The sequence below is a fragment of the Canis lupus genome, chromosome 36 (genome assembly GCF_048164855.1).
Source record: "Canis lupus baileyi chromosome 36, mCanLup2.hap1, whole genome shotgun sequence".
In the NCBI taxonomy this organism is placed as follows: domain Eukaryota; kingdom Metazoa; phylum Chordata; class Mammalia; order Carnivora; family Canidae; genus Canis; species Canis lupus.
Window position 1 is genome coordinate 14584690 of NC_132873.1, and position 24321 is coordinate 14609010.

Here is a 24321-nt window from a genome sequence, read left to right on the forward strand (position 1 = left end):
GGATGCAGTTCATTACCACTGAGTGTCTAGCTTTTCAAATAAGGAGTCATCTTTTACTTAGACCTTATCATGGGTCTGATAACTCTCAGGATGCCATTTAACAAAGACACAGCCTCACTTTTTCGCAGGTTCAGTTATAGCAGAGAAAAAAAAATATCATTTAATTATCTCTCATGTACATTCACCCTAAATGCCCATAGGAACTGGTTTGGTGAATATGTGCTAAGTCATAGGCTGATTATTGTTTTGAAAGTTAAAGTTGTAAGTATTTTTCCTTCTGCTAATCAGCTGCAGTGACCTAAGGAAATAAAGTCAATAGGATGGGGGGGGGGGGGGCGGAATCCCTGGGTGGTTCAGCGGTTTGGCCCCTGCCTTTAGGGCGTGATCCTGGAGTCCTGGGATCGAGTCCCGCGTTGGGCTCCTGGCATGGAGCCTGCTTCTCCCTCTCCCTCTGCCTGTGTCTCTGTCTCTATCATGAATATATAAATAAATAAATCTTAAAAAAAAATTTAAAAAAAGTCAATAGGATGTGAGGCATTTATTCATTTCCCATGATATCTCAGCCACGCAGCAGAGGCCTTCTGTTGGCCAGTGATGTTTCTGTGGATGAGAAAGACTTGAGCAGCTTATGTACAGTGCTCTGCATTTGTGCCTTCTATTTGAGCCATTGCTAGGTTAACTTGAGCTTACCCTTTGGTGGAGCCTTTCCAGCTTTTACCATAGGCTGACAGCTTTATGCCAGAAGCAGTATCATTTCTAGAGCAGGTATGATTGGTTTTGTTTTGATTGTTTCCTTTGTCTTTGGTTTCTTCCAACTGAAGTCATTTCTGTGTAGATTGTTACGTCATTTAATTGTGTTTGGTCATTACAACTATTATCTCTTGATTATAATGGTTATTTATGTACCTATTATGTACCTATTTGGATACTTAAGGCATTGTTTACACTCAGTTTTATGTTGTTTCCTCACTAGTTGTTACGCTTGTCTAGGGCAGAAGCTCTGGTTTTGTGTTCCTAGCCTCTAACATAGTGTTTGTTTATTTAGTCCATCCTTATAAATGCTTGTTGAGTATAAATGGCTGTGTGGTTAGGAATCAGTTAGCTTCTAATAGGAATAGTAATTACTTTAGATTTTACAAAGAGCTTTCACATACATTATCCACATTTGTGCTTTACAATTCTCTAAGGTAGATGGGAGCAGGCACTGGAAGATTTCCATTTTGCAGTTAAGGAGGGCCTGCAAGTCCTGAGTCAGCCTGACTTGCTTGTAGTCATTCAGCTTAGAAGGCAGTCCTGGGACATTAACCCTTTTTGGTCTCAGAAATTTGTGTTCTCATTGTCACACATCTGCCCTTTGAACTAACTCACAACTGGGTAGCTAATTGTTGGATTCAGTCTACTTACAGTGTATGGTTCTTCTAACATCAGGGCCCCTGAGTGATTTAAGGTGACTTAAAAAGTAATTAAACTTGGTAGACCCAGGGTAGACAGGGGTTCAGGAACCTTTTTTGTTCCTCATAGGGCCTTCAACTGACAAAAGATGAGTCATCTTGGTTTCTTGTTCATCATCTTTGAAATAATCTAGCTATTACTTCTCTCTGTTTACTACTAGTTTTTATCAAGAAGATTATCAAGCGCTTTATAAATCATTCTCTAAACTGTGCATATGAAAATGCTTATTTTCAGTAAAGCCAAATGGTTACAGGAGTTGATGACATCTTTAAAGCCCCTTTCCTGGTTCCTTTTGGGTATCTTGCATATCTGGATCTCAGTGAACCTCCCTGATGGTTGTTACCTTCATTGTTGTGATCTGTCACATTCAAGCTTCTGCCAGCTGGAGAGACAGGTGGCACCCACGTGGACCAGTAAGTTCCATTGCAGTTGGAGGCTGACTGTAGCAGGATGTGATTTTTATAATGGAAGTTTTTGCCTATTTCACCTCAGTCCTAGATAATTTGAATGGGTATTTTGTTTGTTTTTTTAACCTCTATTCTTGCCGTGGAGGTAAAGGGAAGTGGAAAACATTGAGTCTGCATTTTTAGACACTTACATAACTGAAATTTGTGTCTGTTTGGTTTCTAAAAGTGGGACATACTAGAACTCTGGTGATTTTATGAGATGGGATTCCCAATCAGGAGCCTTGGCTTTCCAGTCCAGTGGTTGACATAGTGGCAGAGTAACATGACTGCCTTCCACAGCAAAACCATCTGAGATTTGAAGTGCCGTGCTTATATTTAGTTTAGTTTCTGGGAAAACATCTTGGAGCATCAAATGTCTCAAAGATTTTGCAAGTGGCAAACAATAAGTAAGCACAGAGATGTACTGAAAAATGCTTTAAACTGATTGCCTGGTGTATTTCAAAGGGAACATCTCTTTACTGGTATTAGAAAGAGGTTGAGCACTAAGTCAGTGGAAAATGAGACCAGCCCAACTACTGATTTGGAGTGGTTCACAAAACAATTCCCTAGTGCTGCATAGGTGCTTTTGTTTCTAGAAGAGGTCTGAGTGAGGTCTTTGCTGCCTGACCTTTGCCATGTTATTTTTAAACCTGGTTTCTATAGCTTAGAAGCCTTCTCTACCCAGGAAAATCTTAAAAGCTCAAGTCAACACATGTTTTGTCAGATTTTACTTAAATGAGCTTATAATAAATTCAGATGTACTTTTTTTCTGCCAGAGAGTCAGAGTGGTATTTATATTTACAGATGTCAGTGCTTTGAAAATTTACTCTTTATTCAGTTGTTCATTCAACAAACATTTACTGAGCATCTATTGTGTACTAGCCATAGTTCTAGGCCCAGTGGGGGATTATAAAAATGAAATAGGTTAAAATCACCACTCTCAAGTTGCTGTAAGTTCAGTCAGGGAGCTTTGTGACCTCAGGCAAATTATTTCTGAGCTTCTGTTTTCTGTCTGTAAAATGGAAGTAATAATACTCATACATTGTGAGGCTTAGAGATATATAATACCAAGCAGTGTACCTGGCACAGTATGGGCTTTTGATAAGTTATAATTATTATTGTCATCATCATTTCAGAAAGAACAGGCAACATGCAATTTATGTTGTGGGGAAAGTACCAAAGACATTCTATGGACATTTTAAAGAAAAGAGTGCACTGTTTTAAGATCAAGTATTAAAGCTTGTGGAAGAAGCAGCATTCCAGCTTATAGAGTGGGTAGGATTTCATAGGTAGAGAGAGGGAGAGGGAACCTCAAAATTAACTGTGTTTAAGTAAAGTTTTGGAGTTGAGAAAACAAAATTTGAGCTATAGCATTGCAGTTTGGAGGAAAAGAGTATATCATGGAAAAGAAATGAGCAGCTGGACAGGCAGGCTGGGCCAAGGTTGTGAAAGGTTTGGTGTCAGGTGAGCAAGTGGGACCTTTTGTCAACAGAAGTGGCCCTGAAGGATTTGATTTGCTCCTGTCCCTCCAGGGCCTGGAACAGTGCCCAGCCCATGGTGAGCATTCAGCAGATATTTATCGAATGAATAACTGTGATTTTAGACAAGATGAGCTTAATTTTATCATGAGATAAGCCAGGTAGAAAAGTCTTATGAATAGTTGGGAACCTAAGACCTGATCTCTTGATTGAGATCTCTTGAGATTGAGACTGACAGTGGACATTTGGAAGGTATGAACATAGAAATGATTATTGAAGCCACAGTGTGGATAAATGGACCTCAGGAGAACATGTAGCTATAGTTAGAGAAGAGAGCTTAGGCAATGCCTGCATTTGGTGAGGGGACCCACAATGAGAGAGTAGAAATGAGAAGGGTGAGAATGTGTGATGTCTATGAAGCCCTGGAGCTGTTTGAGGAAGGGCTGGTTGACAGCATTAAAGAGAGTCAGGCCTTGGAAGAACCTAGTGATTGTGTACTGAGTAAGTCTCTAGAGAGCTCTAGAAAGAAGGCTTAATTGAGTGGACCCTTGTGTAAGTGGGCCCAACCCATTCTGGAACATTGCTTGAGATTTTTTTAAGGTTAGTGTTACTTGCTTTTTGAGCATACGTATAAACAGTGTGCCCAAATTGTCTATATGATCTGATTCCAGTTAATTACTGGACAAAACACACCTAACTATTGATTTGTTTTCTCTGAATTATGAGATCATGACTGATTCTGATTTTCTTTGCCGTATCTGTCAGAGTTTTCCAGAGTTTCTATGAATATTGCTTTTAGAACTGGGAAAACACTATACTTATTTTTTTAAATGTTATTCCTCTAATGTGTTACATAGCAATAGATATTTATTAAAACTTGTATACAATATGGCTATCTAGTGTTCCTACTAGGCCTATGAAATGGGATTCCATCTGTATTTCTGGCTGTCCTTTTCCTCTGGAAGACGCCTGAACTCCTTATGAGGTCCACACCAGCACCGTCTCCTTATCTGCATTCTGTGGCTTGCCTGTGCTCCATCCAAATGCCTACATTGTCTATATCAAAGCACCACAAACAAGTCATATCTCTTGTAGCCTTATGGTCCAGAAAGGTCATCTTAGTAGGGTCAGATCCTTTTCTGGTCAATTCTTTACATTATATAACTTAGAAAATTTTCAGTCAGCCTCAGCCTTAACCAAAGGGAAGAACACATGAGAGCCACATGTGCAACTGTCCTGGTAATCCCTCTTCATCCTCATGTTTGAAAATGGATTGGCAGAAACAGTTCACTCTATGTGTCTTCAGCATTGCCTTTTTCTCCCTAGTCCAGCTGCTTCTAAAATTACCTGGCCTCAGACACCCTCTCAGCACTCATTAAATTCTGATTACAAGCCATTTAGTCAAGTGGGAGGAAGTCAGCACTTGTACCATCCAGCTTGGGAGAACATGACACCTTTGTGTGGGCTGGGCTGGTATTATTGCTCATATCTGCTTCTTCTTCAGTGTGGGAGGACGGCTGTATTCATCCTGTTAATTAGCGTTGCCTAATGAGCATGTAAACAGCAGATTTCCTTGTTAGAAAATAGCAATACACTGATTCTCCATCCTGTTATGTTTTGATGCATGCAGATTCTTTGGGTTGAACTTTTACTACTGCACGGACAAATGGATCTCAGTTTGTCAATCTGTTAAGTAAGAGAAATAACCCTTTTTATAGAAAGGATATTTTGTATAAAAATAAAATATCTATAGATCATGGGGTTTGGCTGAAAAGTAGCATAAGTAGTTGGTTGCTGACTTTGCCTTTGTGGGGCTGACAAATCTTTGAAGGTATAGCCTAAGAGCATGTGGTTGTTGAATGGGTGAGGTCCAGTGGAGTGCTCCATAATTATATAGTAGTTTACATTTTTTAAAGACATGTTGGAACAGCTACCTAGTGAATGATACACAGGCATAGCAATTTGATGTTAGCAACTTTATTGGATACAGGTAGCTGAGTAAAGCACCCAGAGGTTAAATGGTTTGCTGGAGGCCACCCAGCCCGTGTGTGTGTGTGTGTGTGTGTGTGTGTGTGTGTGTTTGAGCCAGATTTAGAACACAGTTCTAATTAGCTCCTAATTTCCAGTTTGTGCTGAGGCAAACCACACTGACCTACTCACTCATTTTATTTAGTTCACTTTGTCAAAGGAGCATAATCTTCATATTTCGACCTGTCTGAATATGCCATTGTTATTTCTGATTAATTAATTTTGAAACAAAATGAGGAAAGCTGAGAAGAAGTGTTTATTTATAGAGACTAAACTTGGCATTAGATCCTTACATTGTAGTGAATTTGAGGCATATATATCCTAGGGAAAAGATGAAGTTCTAAAAAGAATGAGGTTAAAAATGAAGCCCCAAAGGATGAAGACATAAAGATTGTGTAGGATGTTTTAAGTAAGGCATCCTGCCTGGTGTCCAGTCACTTAGAGTGTAGAGTCAGATACATGGGTAGAGATCGTCGATCATTTCAGTGCAATGTGGCAAACCCATGGTGCTAAGAGAGGGCCTGAGCCATTGGGAAAGACTCCCCAACTTGGAACAAAGCATGGAGGAGTAATACGGCACGGTGAATGATGGCGAGAATCTACAAATCAGAGAGGTGGATGGGTCATGAAAGGCCATGAATGTCATGTAAACGAATAACAAGGCCTTCAATAAACACATGAATAATTAGTACCTTTTTTTTAATTTTTAATTTTTTAAATATTTGTTTGTTTATTTTAGCAAGTTAGACACTATTCTGTGCACTTGGGATACCTTAGTGAACAAAGCAAGCATAAATTCCTGCCCTTGAGGAGCTTATATTAGGTAGAAACATTAAACATTAAATAAATAAGTAAATTAAGTGGTGCTTTAAAAGATAGTAATTTCTTCTAAATTCTTGACTCTTTCCTTTCATAAGGAGAAAGGGTCAAGCCAGGTGATCAAAGTTAGCATAAACAGTGTAAGTCACATTGATAAGTACCTACCCTTGATATGATGTGATGAGAATGGCACTTTGCCTCTGTGGTCCGCCCCCCCCCAAACATATAGCTCTAATCTAATCATGAGAAAAACATTAAGCAAACCCCCGCTGAGGGACAATCTATGAAATACCTGGGTAGTACTCCTCAAAATTGTCAAGGTCGTCAAAAACAAGTAGTCTGAGAAACTCATAGCCAAGAGGAGGTTAAGGAGATATGACAATTAAATGTCATGTGATGTCTTGGATAGAATTTTGAGACAGAAAAAGGATATTAGAAAAAATTGAGGAAATCTCAATAAAGTATGAACTTTAGTTAATAGTAATGTATTAATACTGGTTCATAATTGTGACAAATGTGCCATACTAATGTAAAATGTCACATAGAGGAAACTGATTGTGGAGTATGTTGGTACTCTATTGTCATTGCAATAATTTTATAAATATAAAACTTTTAAAATTGTAAGTTTATTTTAAAGAAAGCAGAGTAAAGGGAACCAGAAGTCCATTGAAGAGATAGATGCTATAATTTTAAATAGGATGGTCAGGGTAGGCCTCAGTGGAAAGGTGACATGAACAATCACTTCAAGAGAGAGTTGGTCATGTTGGTTCTGAGGGAACAGCCAATGCAAAGACTCCAAGGTGAGAACATGCCTATAAGTTTGTGAATCCACATAGACGCCAGTGTGGCCAGATGGAAGGGAGTGTGGCAAGAAGGAGAATATGAAGTCATGGGGAGAGGTGGTGGAGCAGATTGAGGTAAGAGCTTTGAGGCCATGGTTAGTCATGTATTGTGTGCCAGGAACCATGCCACGTATTGTCTTAACTTCATTCTCTCAATTGTCCTGAGAGAGAAGTATTATTAGTTTGCTGATTTTGTAAATGAGAAAACTGAAATTAAAGAGGTTAGTAACTTGTTGAAGTCGCTTTGCTGGACTAGATCTTCAAGGAAACTACTGCCCACAAGAAAATCTTATTCTCTGCCTCTTGTTATCTTAAGTTGTAAAAAAAAAAAAAAAAAAGAACATATAAAATTTATCATTGGGCAGCCTGGGTGGCTTAGTGGTTTAGCGCCGCCTTCAACCCAGGGCGTGATCCTGGAGACCCGGGATTGAATCCCACGTCGGGCTCCCTGCATGGAGCCTGCTTCTCCCTCTCCCTCTGCCTGTGTCTCTGCCTCTCTGTGTGTTTCTCATGAATAAATAAATAAAATCTTTAAAAAAATAAATAAAATTTGTCATCTTAATCATTTTTTATGTGTCAGTAGTGTTAAGTGTATTCACATTGCTGTGAAACAGGTCTCCAGAACTTTTTCATCTTGCAAATTTGAACATCTATACCTCTTAAACACCAGCGGCTCTCTTTGCTGTCCTCCAAGCCCCTGGTAAACCAGCATTCTACTTTCTGTTTCTATGAATTAGACTACGTTTGATTTCTCATCTCCATTGGATCATGTATTATGTCTTGTTGTGACTGGCTTATTTTACTTGGCATGATGTCCTCACAGTTCATTCATGTTATAGCATATAGCAGGATTTCCTTGCTTTTTTGAGGCTGAATTATATTTTATTGTACAGATATACCACATTCTGTTTATCAGCCTGTTTTGTAGCCTGTTTTGTAAGTAAAGTTTTATCAGACACAGACATGCCCATTCATTTCCATATTGCCTATGGCTGCCTTTACACTACAACAGTAGAGGTGAGTTGTAGCAAAAGCAACTAAATGGCTCCTAAAGCCAAACCTACTTACTCTTTACAGAAAATGTTTGCTGACTCTTGTTCTACTGAAGAGACTCTGAAGGGTTACAAGAAGTGATGTGGAAGGTGCATTAGAGGGAGGAAGGCAAAAGGCTGAAGACCTTTCTGGTTTTGTGGAACAGGGACATGGATGTGGAGATGGGGCTTGCCCTCAAGAAGCTCACAGTCTAATTGAAAGGAAAAAGGTGGTTTACAAAGTTGACTTGTTAGACATTCAGGGAAAGAAGAGATCTGAAAGGACTGAGTCCTCAGGAAAGATTTCATAGAGGGCTGGGATTTGGGATGGGATGGGTCAGATTGACGCAGGGTATAGAGGAGTGCACCACCTTCTCAGGAGGCCTTCTCAGCCACACCTTACACATGAAGGTAAGACACCGAAAGCATTTAGAGCTGTGCCTGGCATACAGTAAGAGCTCCATTACTCTTGTAGTAATGTAAGTTCCATGAGAGCAGGGTTTATGTCTATTTTGTTCACTGTAGTATCACCTGTGCTTAGAACTCAGTAGCTGCTTCAATAAATATTTATGGAATGAATAAATCACTGTAACTCCCAAGAACTCTTTTTAGCTATTTATTTGTACTGTGCAAATATAGGCAAAGAGCTGGACCTCTCACACTGGTCTGTCAATTCATATATTAAAGAGTAATTTTTTTTTTTTGGCTACTGCTAAAGCAACAGCTATCTTTACTGTTCGTTGCCAGTGGTTGTTCAAGTGGTAAGAAGTGGTAAGTCAGAGGTACTCGTAACAAAGGAAAAAGAGGAAAAGGGAACAATGTTAATAATCCTAGAGATAGTCACTCAAAAATAATTCATTAATTTACTTAAAAACTATTTATTAAACTGCAACTGTGTTCTGGAAGTCCAAAGGATGCAGCTGCTGCCTAAGAGGGGCTATTGACATTGAAACTGCTAATTACAAATATAAAGCGTATCATTTACAGACATGCAAATGTCATGGAAACTTAAGGACAATTCGCCTAGTCTGGGACACCCTGAAGAAGCGAAAAGTCCTGATTAGTCGTTGATATGTGACAAAATACTCCCAAACTTAGTATTAAAACAATTTATTGCCTCTCACAGTTCTGGACTACTTAGGCTCAGCTGGACAATCCTCAATTGGGATTTCTTATGAGTTGCAGTTAGATACTGACTGGGGCTGGAATCCTCTGCAAGTTTGACTGGGCTGTCATCCAGGATGGCTTCTTCATGCACATTCTGGTGCCTTCCTGCTGCAATGTGACCTCTCTTTCTAGCAAATAGTTCCTAGATAACAGCTTAGAGCTCCAAAAGCTAGGCAGAGGGAGCTGCCAGGCCAGGTAAGGGCTATGCCTCAAGTGGGCACAGCATCATTTCTGCCACACACTCTTGATCAAAACATCACAAGTCCTGCCCAGATTCAAGGGAATGGAAAAATAAAGTCAGTTCTAGATGGAGGAGTAACAAGGTCTCATCGTGGAAAAGCACGTAGGGTGGAATTTGTTGTGGCCAACTTTAGAGAATATGTGTCACTTGATGTTAGGTTGAAGGTTATTTTGGCATTAGATAGGCAAAAGAGTGAGGGAGGGAATAATCTCTCCAGCAATGAGAATAGTATCATGGACAGGCCTGGAGGTCAAAAAGGAGGGACTGAAAGGCCTATGTTACTGAGTGGAGGAAGAAGAGGATGAGTGGCAGGAAAATGCTGAGTCACATAGTGAAGAGTAGAAGTCTAGGGTGTGGTTAGAAGGTTAAATGCATATTTCCATCAGAAAGGAAAGGGAATAGCTGCACAAATTCCAAACAGAGGCAATGGAAAGCACTAAATAGTGAAACTCAAAATTCCTATAAGAGAAAGTACAAGTTAGCCTAGAGAAAGACTTGGGGTAGAGTGGATATGGGTCAGGGAAATATTCCCCCAAATCACATAGCTAATGAAACAATTGGGATTTGAACTCAGAACTGACTCTAGAGCGCAGACCCTTTCCACTATATTGCTGACCACACTGCCTATGGAAAGTCATACAATAAACTTGAAAATCCCTTCCTAATCAAATAATAATTTAGTCTTTATAATTTGTTCCTAGCCATTTAGGCAAATACCTTCTAAATTTCTTAGGCTCAACTCAAAGGGCACCTTCTTTTGAAGACTTTCTAATGCATACAGAAGTATCCATGTGATCACATAATCTCTTGGCCCCAGTGTCCCCTTCTGTGAAAGGGTGGGGATGGAAGGATGACTTCAAAGTTTCCATCCTTCTCTAACAGTCTATGGTTTTAGGATGTGTGAGTCACAAGATAGCGGTGCTGGCCATCAATGGTTATATGCATCTAACCAGCCTATCAATACTTACACAGAGAACACAAAGAATATATTTCTAGACATTTTGATTTAAAAAAAGAAAGAATCACTTTGAAGGTATTTACTCTCCCTTTCTAATATGATTAAAGACTGAACTGTAAGCACTAGGTAAGGAAAGGAAAATGGGTGGTATCATCTTAAATGAATCACTAACTGCTCTGCACCTTGGTGTCTCTTCTATAAAATGAGAAACATGTTAAAAGCAAAATTTGAGTGAGAACTTGAAGATCAGTTTGGCCATATTCAGCAATTCATGAATCAGGTGACATACCATTTAGTAAATAGAAATCTGTAAAATGGAAGTCTTTTATAGGCAGAAGGGATGGAAGATCACCTTCCTTTGGGGGAAGGGCAGGGATCTATCAAGCAGATTACCTCAGTAGTGCTGATTAGGTAATTCCAGATTAACTGGTTAAAGGTCACATTCCTGGGAAAGGCCGAAAGTACTGATGTTTAGATAGTCTTGATTTGTTGATGTCAGATTCTGCACAAGTGACTCCATTTTGAATCTGTTGTTTCTTTTTTAAACACTTATATTCTGTTCATTTGAAGTTTTAGTAAAGAAAGAACTAAAAGTTTAATAATTATGTATTTTTTTCATAGACTCTAGTATAGAGGATGAAACTAAAAATCCCATGTTTTAAAATTATAGAAGTAGTGAAACCCTGTTGCATAATTCAGGAGGCTTAATTAAGGCTTAGCTGAAGACACAGGCAAAGAAACCCTGTTTGCAACTATTATAACTGATACTTATCTCTAAAAGTCAATCAGTGCGTTACTGCATGAGGGCTAATATAATAAGTATCAAAATATAAAATGTAGACAAATTCATAGTCATTATCACTTCACAAGAGGTTAACCACAGAGTTCCTCTGAACTGCAAATGTCTTGACACATTTTAAAATAAAGGGCTGTATATACTAATTTAGTTTATATATATTAAGCAATGTAGATTGGTACTGTTGACTTAAATATAATGGTTAATGACCTGTGTGCTAAAAATGAGTTTAATTAACCATAAAATTGCTCAGTTTTAAACAAAAAAACATAGAAGTGTTCCTAATTGCCTAACTTTACCTACTTTTAAGTAGTTAAGGGCAAAAAGCCTTTGCATAGTTGTTTTGTTTGTTGATTTTTTTTTTTGTACAAATACAAAGGTATATGTGACTGCTGAGCACATGAAGTGTAATAGTGTGACTGAGAAACTTTATTTTTTTATGATAAGTTTACATTGAAATAATCATATATGGCAAGTGTCTACCATACTGGACAGCATTACTGTCAAGGTCTGTGCTCCGTAGGCCTGACTTTGGAGATCTTTCCCAAGAGATAATGAGTTAGTGCTCATGAAAGGTATTTTCTGCTCAGCCCTGAGGCTGGACCTGTACTCCTAGGCCAATACTCCAAAACATCAGGGAGTTGGAGCCTGAAACCCTTTTTTTAAGCTGACTGAAGGAATTCTGAAGTCCAGAGGCATTAGGTATTATATAATCCAAGCCTGGGAAGCACAAACACAGTAACATTTGGGTTTAATCAAAGGGCAGAGCCCCCCTGGGTGCTTCCCCCTTGCACTTTTTAGCCTGACAAACATCAGTGCTTTCAAAGTTTGTGAAAGGACTTGTGTATTTATGACTTTTCGACTGATTATGATGTAGGCCCAGACACAGAATTCTTAGTCTCTTTGCTTACTGTTTTATAGGTCAGTGTATCACAGAGATTTGCCAGGACAGTCTTTTCACAACTGCTCTCAAAGGCTTTTCTGTATGAGTAAAAGCTATTGACCTTAATTCCCCTTATCAAGTGTTTCACCCTGTTCTGTGTAGGTTCTTACACAAAGCCGGTAATGCTGTGTACTCTTGACAATGAACTTCTGTGTAGGTGTTGTCCACCTTGGGGCATGTCTGCCATAAAAGAGATGTAGAGATGGGGAAATTGTTGGGCAGATTTGTGTACTATCAATACAGTGAACCATGTGCCAATGTTGTGCTGTTTCTTCTCTTCCAGGAAATTAAGGATTTCATGGCATTGCTTTGACAAGCACTTCCTGTTTTTATACAGATCTCAATGAAGAATAATCTCAAAGGAACATTTGTCACCCTATACCTCTGCTAATGGCCATTAGCTGCTAGCAAATGCTTTTAATGACTGAAAAAAACATCAACTATCCTTGTGCTTGGCCTGTTGAAGGCAGTCGAATGAATGTTTCTTTCAGTTGTTTCCAGAACTCTATTGCTGAAGCACATCTCCTTTTGTTGGGTGAATGAATGTTCAATGAAGCCCTTTCCTGAACCAGCTTAGGAGCTTTAGGCCTCTTAGAGCCTGTGACATGGAAGCTTTGGAAGTGGATGATATCAGCCCGGCCTTGGAAGTTACTGAGGATTTCTTTAGTACTTTTGACAGTAAGCTAGAGAAGGCTGTGCAGCAAGCTGAGGTTTATGGGATTCAGGAAGTCCCCGAATTGGTGGGGCATGAAGTTCTCACTAACATAACAGATAATGGTGCTATCAGAAATGTTGCCTCCCTGGGCAAGGGGGGCCTGATTTGGGACCACTGTAAGAGCAGGCTCTTGGAAACCAAAGCTCAAAATGTCTTCCCTGCCAAAGAACAGTTTATGGTCCAGAAAGGGACAGCTCCAGATAATCTTTCGTGGATGGAACAAAAGGAAGCATCGACCTTTAACTTTTTCAACATCTGTCAGCGTCGGAGGGACAGGCCTCGCTCCGTGAATGACTTACTGGATGAGACCTCTACTTTTAAGCCGGGGCATACTCGGTCAAGGTCAGATATTACCCAGGTGGACTGGAGGCTAGTCCTCCAAACCATGCCTCTGCAGCAGCAGCCATGTCTTCGGGGCCCTCATTTCACCAGACCAGCTTTTCTGTCATCCTCACCAAATAAGGTCGAAGATGCTCAAGGAAATACTGGTACGTTTTTATATCTGACTGCTATTGAACAATCTTTGACTTTCCTTTGTCTCTCTTCCATTTACCTCAGAGGAAGTGTACTCTCCAGTGTCCCTCTCTGGTTTGCTAATTAAGCTCCCTCTTCCATTTGCTTTCACACTTTACCTTAAGCCTCAGTCTTGGTGTCTTCATAAGAAGTGCTGAGTGCAAAGATGACTGGTTAATCTCCCTTTTAATCTTATGTGTTAGAATCTGAATAGTCTCCTAATTCATGTAGTATTTGCTTTTGTACAGTTTGATACTGCTTGTTCGCATCAGTACATGTTCATCAGATCACACACTGGGCATAGTCTTGTGCTGTGAAGCGTTTAAAGATGCGTAAAGATACCATCCCTGCCTTAAAGAACTTCTTGCTTTAGCCAAGGGGATCAGACACAAGCAAACCCTCAAGAATGCACCAGGAGTGAGAGAAACTAATAGTCAACTGAAATATTTGTGAGGGAGCTTTGGTTTTACTTTATATTGTTGGGTTTTACTTTATATTATACTTTCAATGAGCAAGTGACAGTGACTATGAGAGGACAGAAGAAGGAAGAAGACACTGTGCTGGGCTTGTCAGGAAGGGCTTATTGAGAGTTCATGGAGCTTCAGCTGGACCACAAAAGACACTAAGATGCAGAAAGGGGGTTGCAGTAGAGGACACTCAGTCAGGATTATAGTGGGAATGAAGGTGAGGAGATGAGAGGTGCAGGGGGGAACAGAGGACCCCATGGAGGGTAGAAGGAGGAGAAGGTGAGAGATGTCATGGGGTGGAGCCCTGAATTTCTTTTTTTCTTTGTACTTCATACATGTACATGTGCACATGAATTCTGTGAGGTGTGATAGACCATCTCTTCATTTCCCCAAGCATTTTCTTTTAGCTATCTTAAACATTTAATAATATTACTATTATTGATTAAATTTGAAACTCCTCAATGAGAATCAAAGTGACACTACCAATCACTCCTACTTTTCCTAGGCATAGTCTCTTTATAAAAGGGCCTCACAATACGTTTTTCTTAAATTGGCCTCTCTGAAGTGTGCTTTCTCATATTATTAATGAGTTAGTGGGAAGTGAACCATTCATTCCCTCCTCTCACACTGATTTGTGATCAGCTGTTTACTGTCTCCTACTGGTCAGCCAGTTTGTGTCTTTCTAGAAAAAAGTTCTACCCTCTTTTCTGAGGGCCTTGTGCCATCATCTAGCATTTCATAACCTGCACATCCTCTCTGTGAAACTCTTTAGCAGCAGTGAAAAATGAAGACTTGCTTTCATCTCGAAGGCTGCACTGAACTATCTTTGTGATAACAGAAAATCAAACAGATATGGTGTATAATGTGGCCCCTCATATTGGCAGAATGTTGGTGCCCTGGCCTTGGAGGAGTATCCAGATACCTCTCAGACTCCCGGGTTGCATACATACAGTTAGGATTCCCGTTTGTGGAGGAATGTGACTGCTGCTTGGTGAGCACAAAGCCTCGTGCGATAATTATGCTTTGCTCTTTAGTCTTTGTAAAGCTGGCAGTCATTTGAAGTAATTTTGCATCCCTCCTCAACTTTTCCCGGTTCCTTAATAGTGTTTCTTTATACAAGATTATTGCTTTGGATTTGAAGATCATTTCCTTCCTAGCTTTTTGCTTGGGATATATGAGAGCAGAATACATCAAACAGACTAGCAGCCTCCTTGTCACTATCAGAGCCAACACCCAGGCACCCAGCATGTCTGTTCTCAGGGTAAGAGAGCCCAGGTAGGAAGAGAAGGGAAAAATGGCGACAGTAACAAACGCTGTGCACTATTTTAAGTTCCTTACAAATAGCAGCTTATTTAATTCATAGAATACTCTGGTAATATAGATATTTTTACTGATCCCATTTTGAGGATGATGAAACCTGAGTCACAGAGAGCTTGAGTTATATGCTTAGAGTTCCATAGCTGGTACTACGTGGATCCTTGATTTGAACTTGGGCAGTCTTTCCAGAGTCCACACTTTTAACCACTAAGCTGGAGCTATAAACCCTTTCCTTGGAAGCCAGTAGATCTAGGTCTCCAAAACCCTCTACTTTGAAAGCCTTATTAGCAATCAGGCCCTGTGGGTGTTGAGGGTGGGAAGTGGTGTGGAAGAGACAGACCTGGATGATGTCCATCAAACTACAATTAATCCCTCAGGAGATCCCTAACAAGGAGAAAGTGAGTCACACAAAGCAGCCTAGATAAGTAAGGATTGTTTTTTGAGTTTAACATATTCACTAAAATATATGGTCAGTGCAGAGCTGGCAACAGTTCTTTGGAGGACCAGTGAGTCCATGAAAGGAAGACTATAACTTTGCCCTTCATACTTTTGAATTTTGGCTATGTGGAAGAGTTTAAGTGAACTGGCCCCGTGGGTTTGTAACTCTGGGAAGAGGGCTTTGGGGTTTTGGCCCATCTTTGGCTGCCTTTTACAGTCTTACTTAGAAGCAGATTTAGAATGCATTCTAGAAATTTCATTGCCTCAGGCAGAGACAGACCCAGGACAGGCTTCATACAAGGGAATGTTGCCAGTGCTAAGTAGATGAAGGGTACTGTCTGTGGGTCCTACTAGGTTGGTGGGTGTGGCTTGAATCCCACCCTGTTAAGACTGTCTGCACTATCTGAGGGTGGGATAACAATGTTGAAAAGGTTAGATCTTAAATCACTGGGAAGCACTAAATCTAAGACAAGATGGAAATAGGCAGATTTTTCCTCTCGGCTTTATTGAAGTATAATTGACCAAGTTGGAAGCATTTAAAGTGTATGTTGTGATGATTTGATATACATATACATAGTGCAACGATTCCCCCTGTCTAGTTAGCACATCCACCACCACATGTCAGAACAGTTATTTCTAAAAATCCTCAAGACAGGTAGTGGAGACAAAGCTTCTTCATGGTCAGCTCCCATCCTTGCTGCCATGCTCTGGGCAGCTGTAGCAAGGTATGACAAGGAACTGGCCCTGGGGGACGGTCCTAATCCTACAACCAGAACAGCTCATTGCTTGTGCTAGCACTAATCTTAGTTCTGTACAGGCATGCTTTTGATTAATATATGTACTTAACCCTTTCCCTTTTCTATCACTGCCATCCTGTTCTTGTTCAGCCACAGGCAGGAGGGAATTTCCCATAGGATAAGGAAGACAGGATCCTAACATCATAGAATTACAATCCAAATATAAATGCAAATTATAGCAAGAACATAAAAAAATCATATGAACATGTGGACACTAGCTATGTTACCGATATGAAAAATAGATCACATACACGTACTTATACCTATAAACATATACACATAGTAGAGGAAGGTGAAGGTGTGTGCAAAGAACACTCAATTAGGACTCAACTATGTAGGTTTGGGAAAATCGCTTGTCAGTTGCCTTTAAGAACCTAGTGAAGCAGGTTGAATTGTCTCTAAATCCTCCCAACTCTAAAATTCTATCATTTTAGGATATATTTGAACTGATCCTGACTCATGGTTGTATGGGAGCTAATTAACTATATATAGTCAGACCGATAATGGAAGGTCGTAATGGAAATATGGGTATGGTTGAAATTATTTAAACAGAAGAATTTCTGTGTGCCTTGTAACTAGTTAACTCTACTTTTGGGTAAGCTGCTGTGGTTGTAATTTTTAAAATCAATTTTTTCTTTAAAAGAAATCCTTTGCGTTAGCTACGGAGCTCTGAAACTCAACAGACTGTCAGAATCTGACTGACTTTTCTCTCCCTGACTGTGTTCACATTTTCATCTGCTTGGCAAGGGCAGTGGTCAACTGGGCTTTTGTTTCATTTGGTTTCACTCTCTGGTGACCTGGTACCATGTCTATACCTGTATCTTCTTGTTCTCAGTACTTTAGGAGAACATCTCAAGCAGAGATTTTCTTTAGAGCTAGAAAAACCATGGCAGTATGGTTTCTTTATCTTGAGTTTCATGTTACTCTGTTTTGATTCCCTTTTCCCCCCATCTTTCACTTAAAAAAAAAAAAAAGCCAAATTTGGGACTTATACTAAAATGACTACTTTTTCAATTATGATGTTTCTCAGAAGCCTTGGAGCCAATAGAGGTGGGAATATTCCTGCAGGCTTAGAACAAGTGAGGTCACCAGGACATGGTCTCTTGCTGAATTTATGATTCACCCTTTAGCAAGATTAGTCAGTACAAAGAAGTTGCTAAAATAGGTCACAGAAAGTTGATTTTAAATGGTTGTATAGTTTCCACTGGTTACATTATTAAATGTTGGCCTGTGGCAGCTATTGGGAACCCAGCATGCCTCATCAACAGCCCAAATCCTAATCCTAACATTTCTATATGGGAACTCTGAAAATGAAGTTTCTGATGTTTTTTTTTTTTGTGGTTGCTCTGTTGATATAGTTTATCTTTCTTGGCTAAGGAGAACTATAGTTACTGATTTCACAAACTCCTAGAATTACCTTCTTAAAACACAAATCTGTTCATTCCTCTCTGTTCTCAAAAATGAATTATCATTCCCAGTTCTTTACAAAATCAAGTATAAGTTTTATAAAGCACCCAGATATCTTCCCAGCCTTATCGCTCGCACTTTCCATCACTCCACCTATGTGCCATTTTTGAATGTGCCATGTCCTTTCAAGCTCCTGAACTTTTGCTCATGCTGTCTCTCCATCCAGAATGCCTTCCCTAGCTTTTTCACCTTTCAGAATCCACCATTATCTTTTAAGGACTAATCCAAATGCCATGTCTTCCCTCAGACCTTTCTGTATTTTTTTCAATTAAAATTCTTTTTTTCTTTCATTATATGTTTTCATAGCATATTTTATTCTGCTATGAATTATAGGTAATTGCTTGTATATCCATCTCCCACATTAGGTTGGAAGGTTTTTGATGCTGTAAACAATATCATAGAAAACTTTGTATTGTACCAAGTATGAGCATATGCAAAATGTCTGGTTGAACTCTATATATTGGTGCTTGGAACCTCAAAACAGTACCATTTTGTTTTGTTTGTTTTCCAGAATGGAAATAGCCTCTCTTTCCTTTTTCCTTCCCGATAACTTAAGTTGAATAAAGTTTGTTATTAATACTATCAGTAAGAACTATCATTTAATGAGAGTTAACTTTATGCTCAGCTGTGTGCTAAGACAAGTCTATTATCTTATTCAATATTCATAATAGTTTAATATGACAGATGATGTTGTTCTGATTTTACAAATGAGGAAACTGAGTCTTAGAGAAGTTGACCTCATCCAAGGCCATGCAGTAGTATGTGGTGAGACTAGGATTTTAAACCAGGCCTGACATCAGAGGCCACACATAACTACTCAATAATGCTGTCTCTCAAGCCTGGGGAAGTTTCATTCCCTCTACCACAAATAAATACAGTATGATCTAGATTCCAAGTTTGGAGGTTAGAGTTCTTTCAACTTGTATACTTTGTGGTATAATCTTGGCCAAGTCATTTTGCTTCCTGGGATCTCTTTCCAAATCTGTCAGATTAGTTAAGAATATTTTCAGAGGCAATTACCAACATACCCAACTAAAAGTGGCATAAGTAATAAGGTCATTTACCATCTTATGTTTTCATCTATGTAACAGGTAGCTGTGGAACACTTAGTGAATATCAAGCACTATATGCAGTAAGCACTTAAGAAGTCCAGATGTAGGCAGTCCCTGGCTCATCAAGAATCTAGACACTTTCCATCTTTTTGCTCTGCTTCTCAGTATCTTGGTAATGTCTCTTCTTTTCTTTCATTGGTACAAGATAGCTACAGCAGTCCCAAAAGTCATTTTCTTATATACCAATAGCCAAAGTCAAGAAGGAAAAGCCAGAGCACCTCCTCTGGGTCTCTTTCCCAGTGGTCCCTAATAGTACCTTCTCGGTAGCTAGAGTCACACTCCTAAAGCAGTGTCTGGCAAGGGAAAATAGCATTTCTGTGATTGGATTAAGCATATCTTGTTTTTTTAGGGTTCTGTTGGTAAAGAAGCAGGAGGACATATAATGAGGTAAACAATGGACAAAGTTCTACCTCAGATGAGACTGGGCTAAAGAGTCCCTTCTGACTTTAAATTTCTATGATTCTAATGTGTTACCCAAAGACACTGAAAATGATATTTACCTTAAAATCTGCTGGTCTTAAAAAAAAAAAATCTGCTGGCCTAAATATGTATGGGAGATTCTTTTATATTATATTATTTTATAATCTTTTATACTTAAGTCCTATAGAGTTCCTACAGAAACAGTGAAAAGCCCACCATGGCAATGAATGGTCATAGCTTGGAAGTTGGTTTGGAATTGTTTTCTGGGTCACAAAATTCTTTCTTTTTTTTTTTTTTTTTTAAGATTCTATTTATTTATTCATGAGAGAGACACATACAGAGAGAGGCAGAGACACAGGCAGAGGAAGAAGCAGGCTTCATGCAGGGAGCCCAACGTGGGACTCGATTACTGGTCTGCAGGATCAGGCCCTGGGCTGAAGGCAGTGCCAAACTGCTGAGCCACCCTGGCTGCCCACAAAATTCTTAAAGACTAGGGATTACCCTTGTCACAGAAGGCAGAAAGCCTCTGCATTTAAGAAGTTGGGTCAGTGATCTCTAGTGGGAGTCACTTAGAAGTGAAATTGACCAGGACTGTGGACTAATGCTCTATCACTGTTGCCCATAGCGAAGGACTTAGATGGAGAAGATCCCTAAGTTGGTATATCTGTCCAGCTAATATGTAGCCAGATAAATTACAGCCTGCACAGATAATATGTCTTTTCCCCTAGGTTTATTATGAAGGGAGAGCCAATGGGATAGTCTACTTTACCCATAAAGACAGGTCTCCAAAGTAGCTCTCAGAAAAGACATTACTTGAGTCTATTTCATTTCTGCCAGAATTAGTTTATTAACAAGTATCTGTGAGCCACTGCTGAGTGTTGGCCTCAGGAGCATATTTCATATGTTCAAGACACAGCCTCTCTTTGGTTCCTGTAGTATTAATCTCTTCATATTCTTTTCTATGGACATTTGTGGCAGTGTCATGATTAATGTGAATCCTGTTAATGTCACTTCTCTTGTGTGCCTCTAATGAGGAGAACAAAACCCTAAAATTATTTAAAACTTTCTCCCCTAGTTTCTGGCTTAAACAGTTGGATACTATAACATGAAACAAATAGACTTGAAAAACCATGTTTTGTTAACTAGGAATATAAAGAAAAGAGACATGATTGTAATCTAGAATGTCAGAGAAGTCTTCATTGAGGAAAGGATGCTTCAGCTGGGTTTAGAGGGTTGAGCACAAGATCAAGTGAACACAGCGTGTGTGTGAGATGTCCGGGAGGCTAAGTCAAACAGGGCTGCAGGGGGGTTGTAGCCTGAGGTCATGGAGGACATTCAAAGCCAAACAGATAGACTTCATGTGATATGTTTAGCACAGAAACACTTGAGAATTACTTGAAAGTCAAGGTTAAAAAGATGTTTTATAAAAAGTATATAAGTCAGCATGATTGTGGGGTAATGGGGGTAGGTACTAGGGAACCTCCTCTCCTGTAGCTTTTCTGTCTTTGTAAATGGATATCAGTTATGTTAACACCCTTAGCCTTTTTCCTTCCCTTTGCATACTCCACCCCCAGGGAGGAGCAACTTATAGGCAAGTTTAGAAGAGGAACTAGATGTAGATAACTCATCCTCTCTCACAGGAAGCCCTAATTCTGGTCTGTTCCTTCACACTTCCTCCTCCATCCATCAGCCTTTCATGGGCAGTCCCTCAGGAGGGGGAGCCTGTGGTGATCAGTACTGCTTGTGACTCAGAGGTGAGTATGTTTGGTAGGAGGACACCTAAGCCACATCCTCCAACTGGCTGATGTTTTGATCTCCATGTGTCTGACAATGCCTATCAGTCTCAGTTGGTTTAAAACTTGGGTGAGTAAAGGGATGCTATTTATTGGCTCCCATCAGGCCCCCTCAGAATATAGGATGGATTGGTAGATGGAAGCAATGAAGAGATTTGAAACTAATTAGACTACTCTGCCAGTTATCACACTGTGAAGCAATAAGGTCTCAACTTAGGGTGGCTGTGACCAAAGAGAAAGTGAGACTTGTGAAAGGAAAAAGAAGGGCTCTAATTAGGCCATAGATCTGTTGACAGGATCTGTGTCTGATTCATTTGGTTTTCACAGATTCTAGCAGAGTCCTTTGTACATGCATTCAACAAATATTTATAGGGCCAGCCACTTAACACACAGGAGTGAGAGAGATATCCAGGCCCCAGCCCTCAAGGAGAAGGAGAGAGTTCTCTGAGGGAAATAAAGCAAGGTATAAGACAGGGGACTCTTTAAGGTGGTAAAGGGTGTCCTAGCTGAGGGGAAAAAAAGTGAGGGAGGCATGTAAGTCAGTGGGGCTGAGGAGAGAAGTTCCAAATGGAGGCTAGAGCAACCTCCGAATTCCTAAGGCTGGCCTGCACTCAACTTGTTCACAGAACATAAAAGAATGTGGCTGGAATGAGAGAAGGGATGTGAAATGATGTGAGATGAGGTCAGAGCAGTAGTCAGAAGCCAGATTGTGTGGAACGGGACGTGGAGGCAATGTGAGAATTTGGCGTCTGAAGGAAGGAGACCGATTGAGGCGGATGAGAGGTAGGATCAAGTGAATGCTTTTTTAATAGATATGACAAACCTTAGGGTATTGGAAAACAGAAGGAAAAGAGATTAGTGGAGGGATAATATTAAGATGTTGCAGAGGAAGGGATTCTGAAGAAGTAGGAAGGAATTAGGCACAGAGTAGAGGTGGAAGAGTTAGCTCTAACAAGGAGGAAAGAAGATTCCTTTGAGGCCAGACGACCAAAATAAGAAACATCTGTTGAATACTCACAATGTATTAGGCATTGTTCTAAGAACTACTCATTTCTTTCTCACAACAGTACCGTGAGGTAGGTGCTGTTATTATAACCATCTTAAAGATGATGAAACTGAGACTCAGGTTAAGTAATTTGCCCCGGGTCACACAGCCAGTAAGGGCAGAATTACTATTTCAATTTAGGCTCATTGGCTTCAGCACCTATGGCCTTAACCACTGTGTGCTGTAGCATTTGCACAGGACATTAGCTATTGCAACATTGACATGAAGCCAAGCATAATACATATAAAGGAGCTCCCTGCAGTGCACAAAATGAAGCAGTGGGATTAGGTGTTTGGAAAGAATAAAGGAAGTGTGGAAAAACTGTTGTGGGGATTGTGTTTGGGATCCACTGAAATAAAGAATGAGTTGTCAAGACTAAAAGATATGATAGAAATTGAGCAACATGAGTTTCTGGTTGCTATTATGGTCTGAATATTTATGTCACTCCCAAAGTTCATATATTGAACTCCTATCTCCTAAAGTGATTGTATTAGGAGATACGGACTTTGGGAGGTACACACGGACTTTGGGAGGTACACACATCACAAGGCTGGAGCCCTCATCAATGGTATCAGTGCTGTTATTTACAAGAGACTCAAAGAGCTTCCTAGCCCCTTCCACCACAGGAGAAATGTAACATACCTGCCAGACTTTGAAAGGCAATCCTTTTAGGCTTGTCTTAGATAGTGTCACACTGAAGTATTATGATTAGTCTCCATTCACTCTCCACCTTGGCTTCCTTTCACATTTATTAATCTTGTTATAAGAATTTAAATGTTTCCTTTAAATTTGGCTAGATAACTTTGATTTGGAATATTGGCATCACATTGGGCTTTTGAGTTCTTTGAAAACATTGCAATGTTGCTCTTTGACTTTCATTCTATTGCCTGATCTTCAGAATCTATTTTTGTGACTTCATTCATTGTGCTTGACTCAGGCAGTCCAGATTTTCTTGGTAAACTAGATTACTGAAATGTTTCTTTCATATATTTGATTTGGGATATAATGGTTTTTAAAAAGATAAAATTGCATAAAATAATAAACATGAAAGTGAGTAACTTCAATAATTATATAAATATAATATACCTCGAATTATTGTTTATATTATTGCATATATAACACGTCTGAAGGCTTCATATCAAACAGTATACAGTTTGGACAGGAGGATTGTGGATGCTGGGATATGGAGGCAAAAACTTTTCTTGTTGCATTTTACATTTCTTTCTGATATTTTGAATAATATTATTATATAACTGAATATATATGTGATAAATGTGAGATAGTATCTGAAATCTGAGTCATCAGAGTAATCTAGCCATAGAGTTTGGGGGTTCAGAGGACAACAGTTATTTTCAACTAGAGGGGATGAAGAAGTTCTTCAGGAATAGGTGAGATTTTTGTACTAGGCCTCATGTGTGAGGAAAATACACACAAGCAGAGGCGAGGGGAGATCTGGGCAGAAAGGTCAATGAGAGAACATGCACAAAGGTTGGGAGGGGTGGGGGGTAGAAACAGCATCAGGTCACCTGGCTGATATATGGGGGAGTGGAGAAAAGTGCTTGCATTGTGTGAAAGGTCAGTGGGGAAAGTTATTATGGAGGGATCAGACTAACATCTTCTAAACTCCCTAATCAATCTTAATACCCTTGGAAGTGGGACAACCACCTGTTACATATTCTTGCCCAAAAAAAGACCCCCAAAATAAAAAACTAAATTAACCTCAAGATCTAAATTGCAATTGACAGAAACATGGGAAACAGAGGAACATTCAAATAATACCATGAGCTTACACTCGGCCAAGTCCAGAATGTGAGAAGTTCTACAGGACAAATGAACTCATTTTTCAATAAATACGTGGCATGAAAGAAAAAGGAGAAAGAACTGTTATAGATTTAAAGAGACTTAAAAGATGTATCAGCCAAATCAATGTGTGAAACGAAGTTGAACAAGTCATCTGTGTAAAATAATTTTTTGAGATAATCTGGGGAAATCAGATACAGACTAGGTATTAGATGAGGAATTATTCATGTTGAGTG

At 39.6% G+C, this 24321-nt stretch overlaps 1 protein-coding gene across 6 annotated transcripts in view; it reads left to right on the top strand.

Annotated features, from left to right (window-relative positions):
* PLEKHM3 (pleckstrin homology domain containing M3) overlaps positions 1–24321 on the top strand; it is a 178235-nt gene that overhangs the window by 9040 nt on the left and 144874 nt on the right. For all 6 annotated transcript variants that reach the window (XM_072812672.1, XM_072812670.1, XM_072812675.1 and 3 more), the window contains exon 2: positions 12485–13404. In XM_072812672.1, the coding sequence (XP_072668773.1) occupies positions 12807–13404 (598 nt within the window). In that variant the 5' untranslated portion in view covers positions 12485–12806. The remainder of the gene's footprint in view (positions 1–12484; positions 13405–24321) is intronic.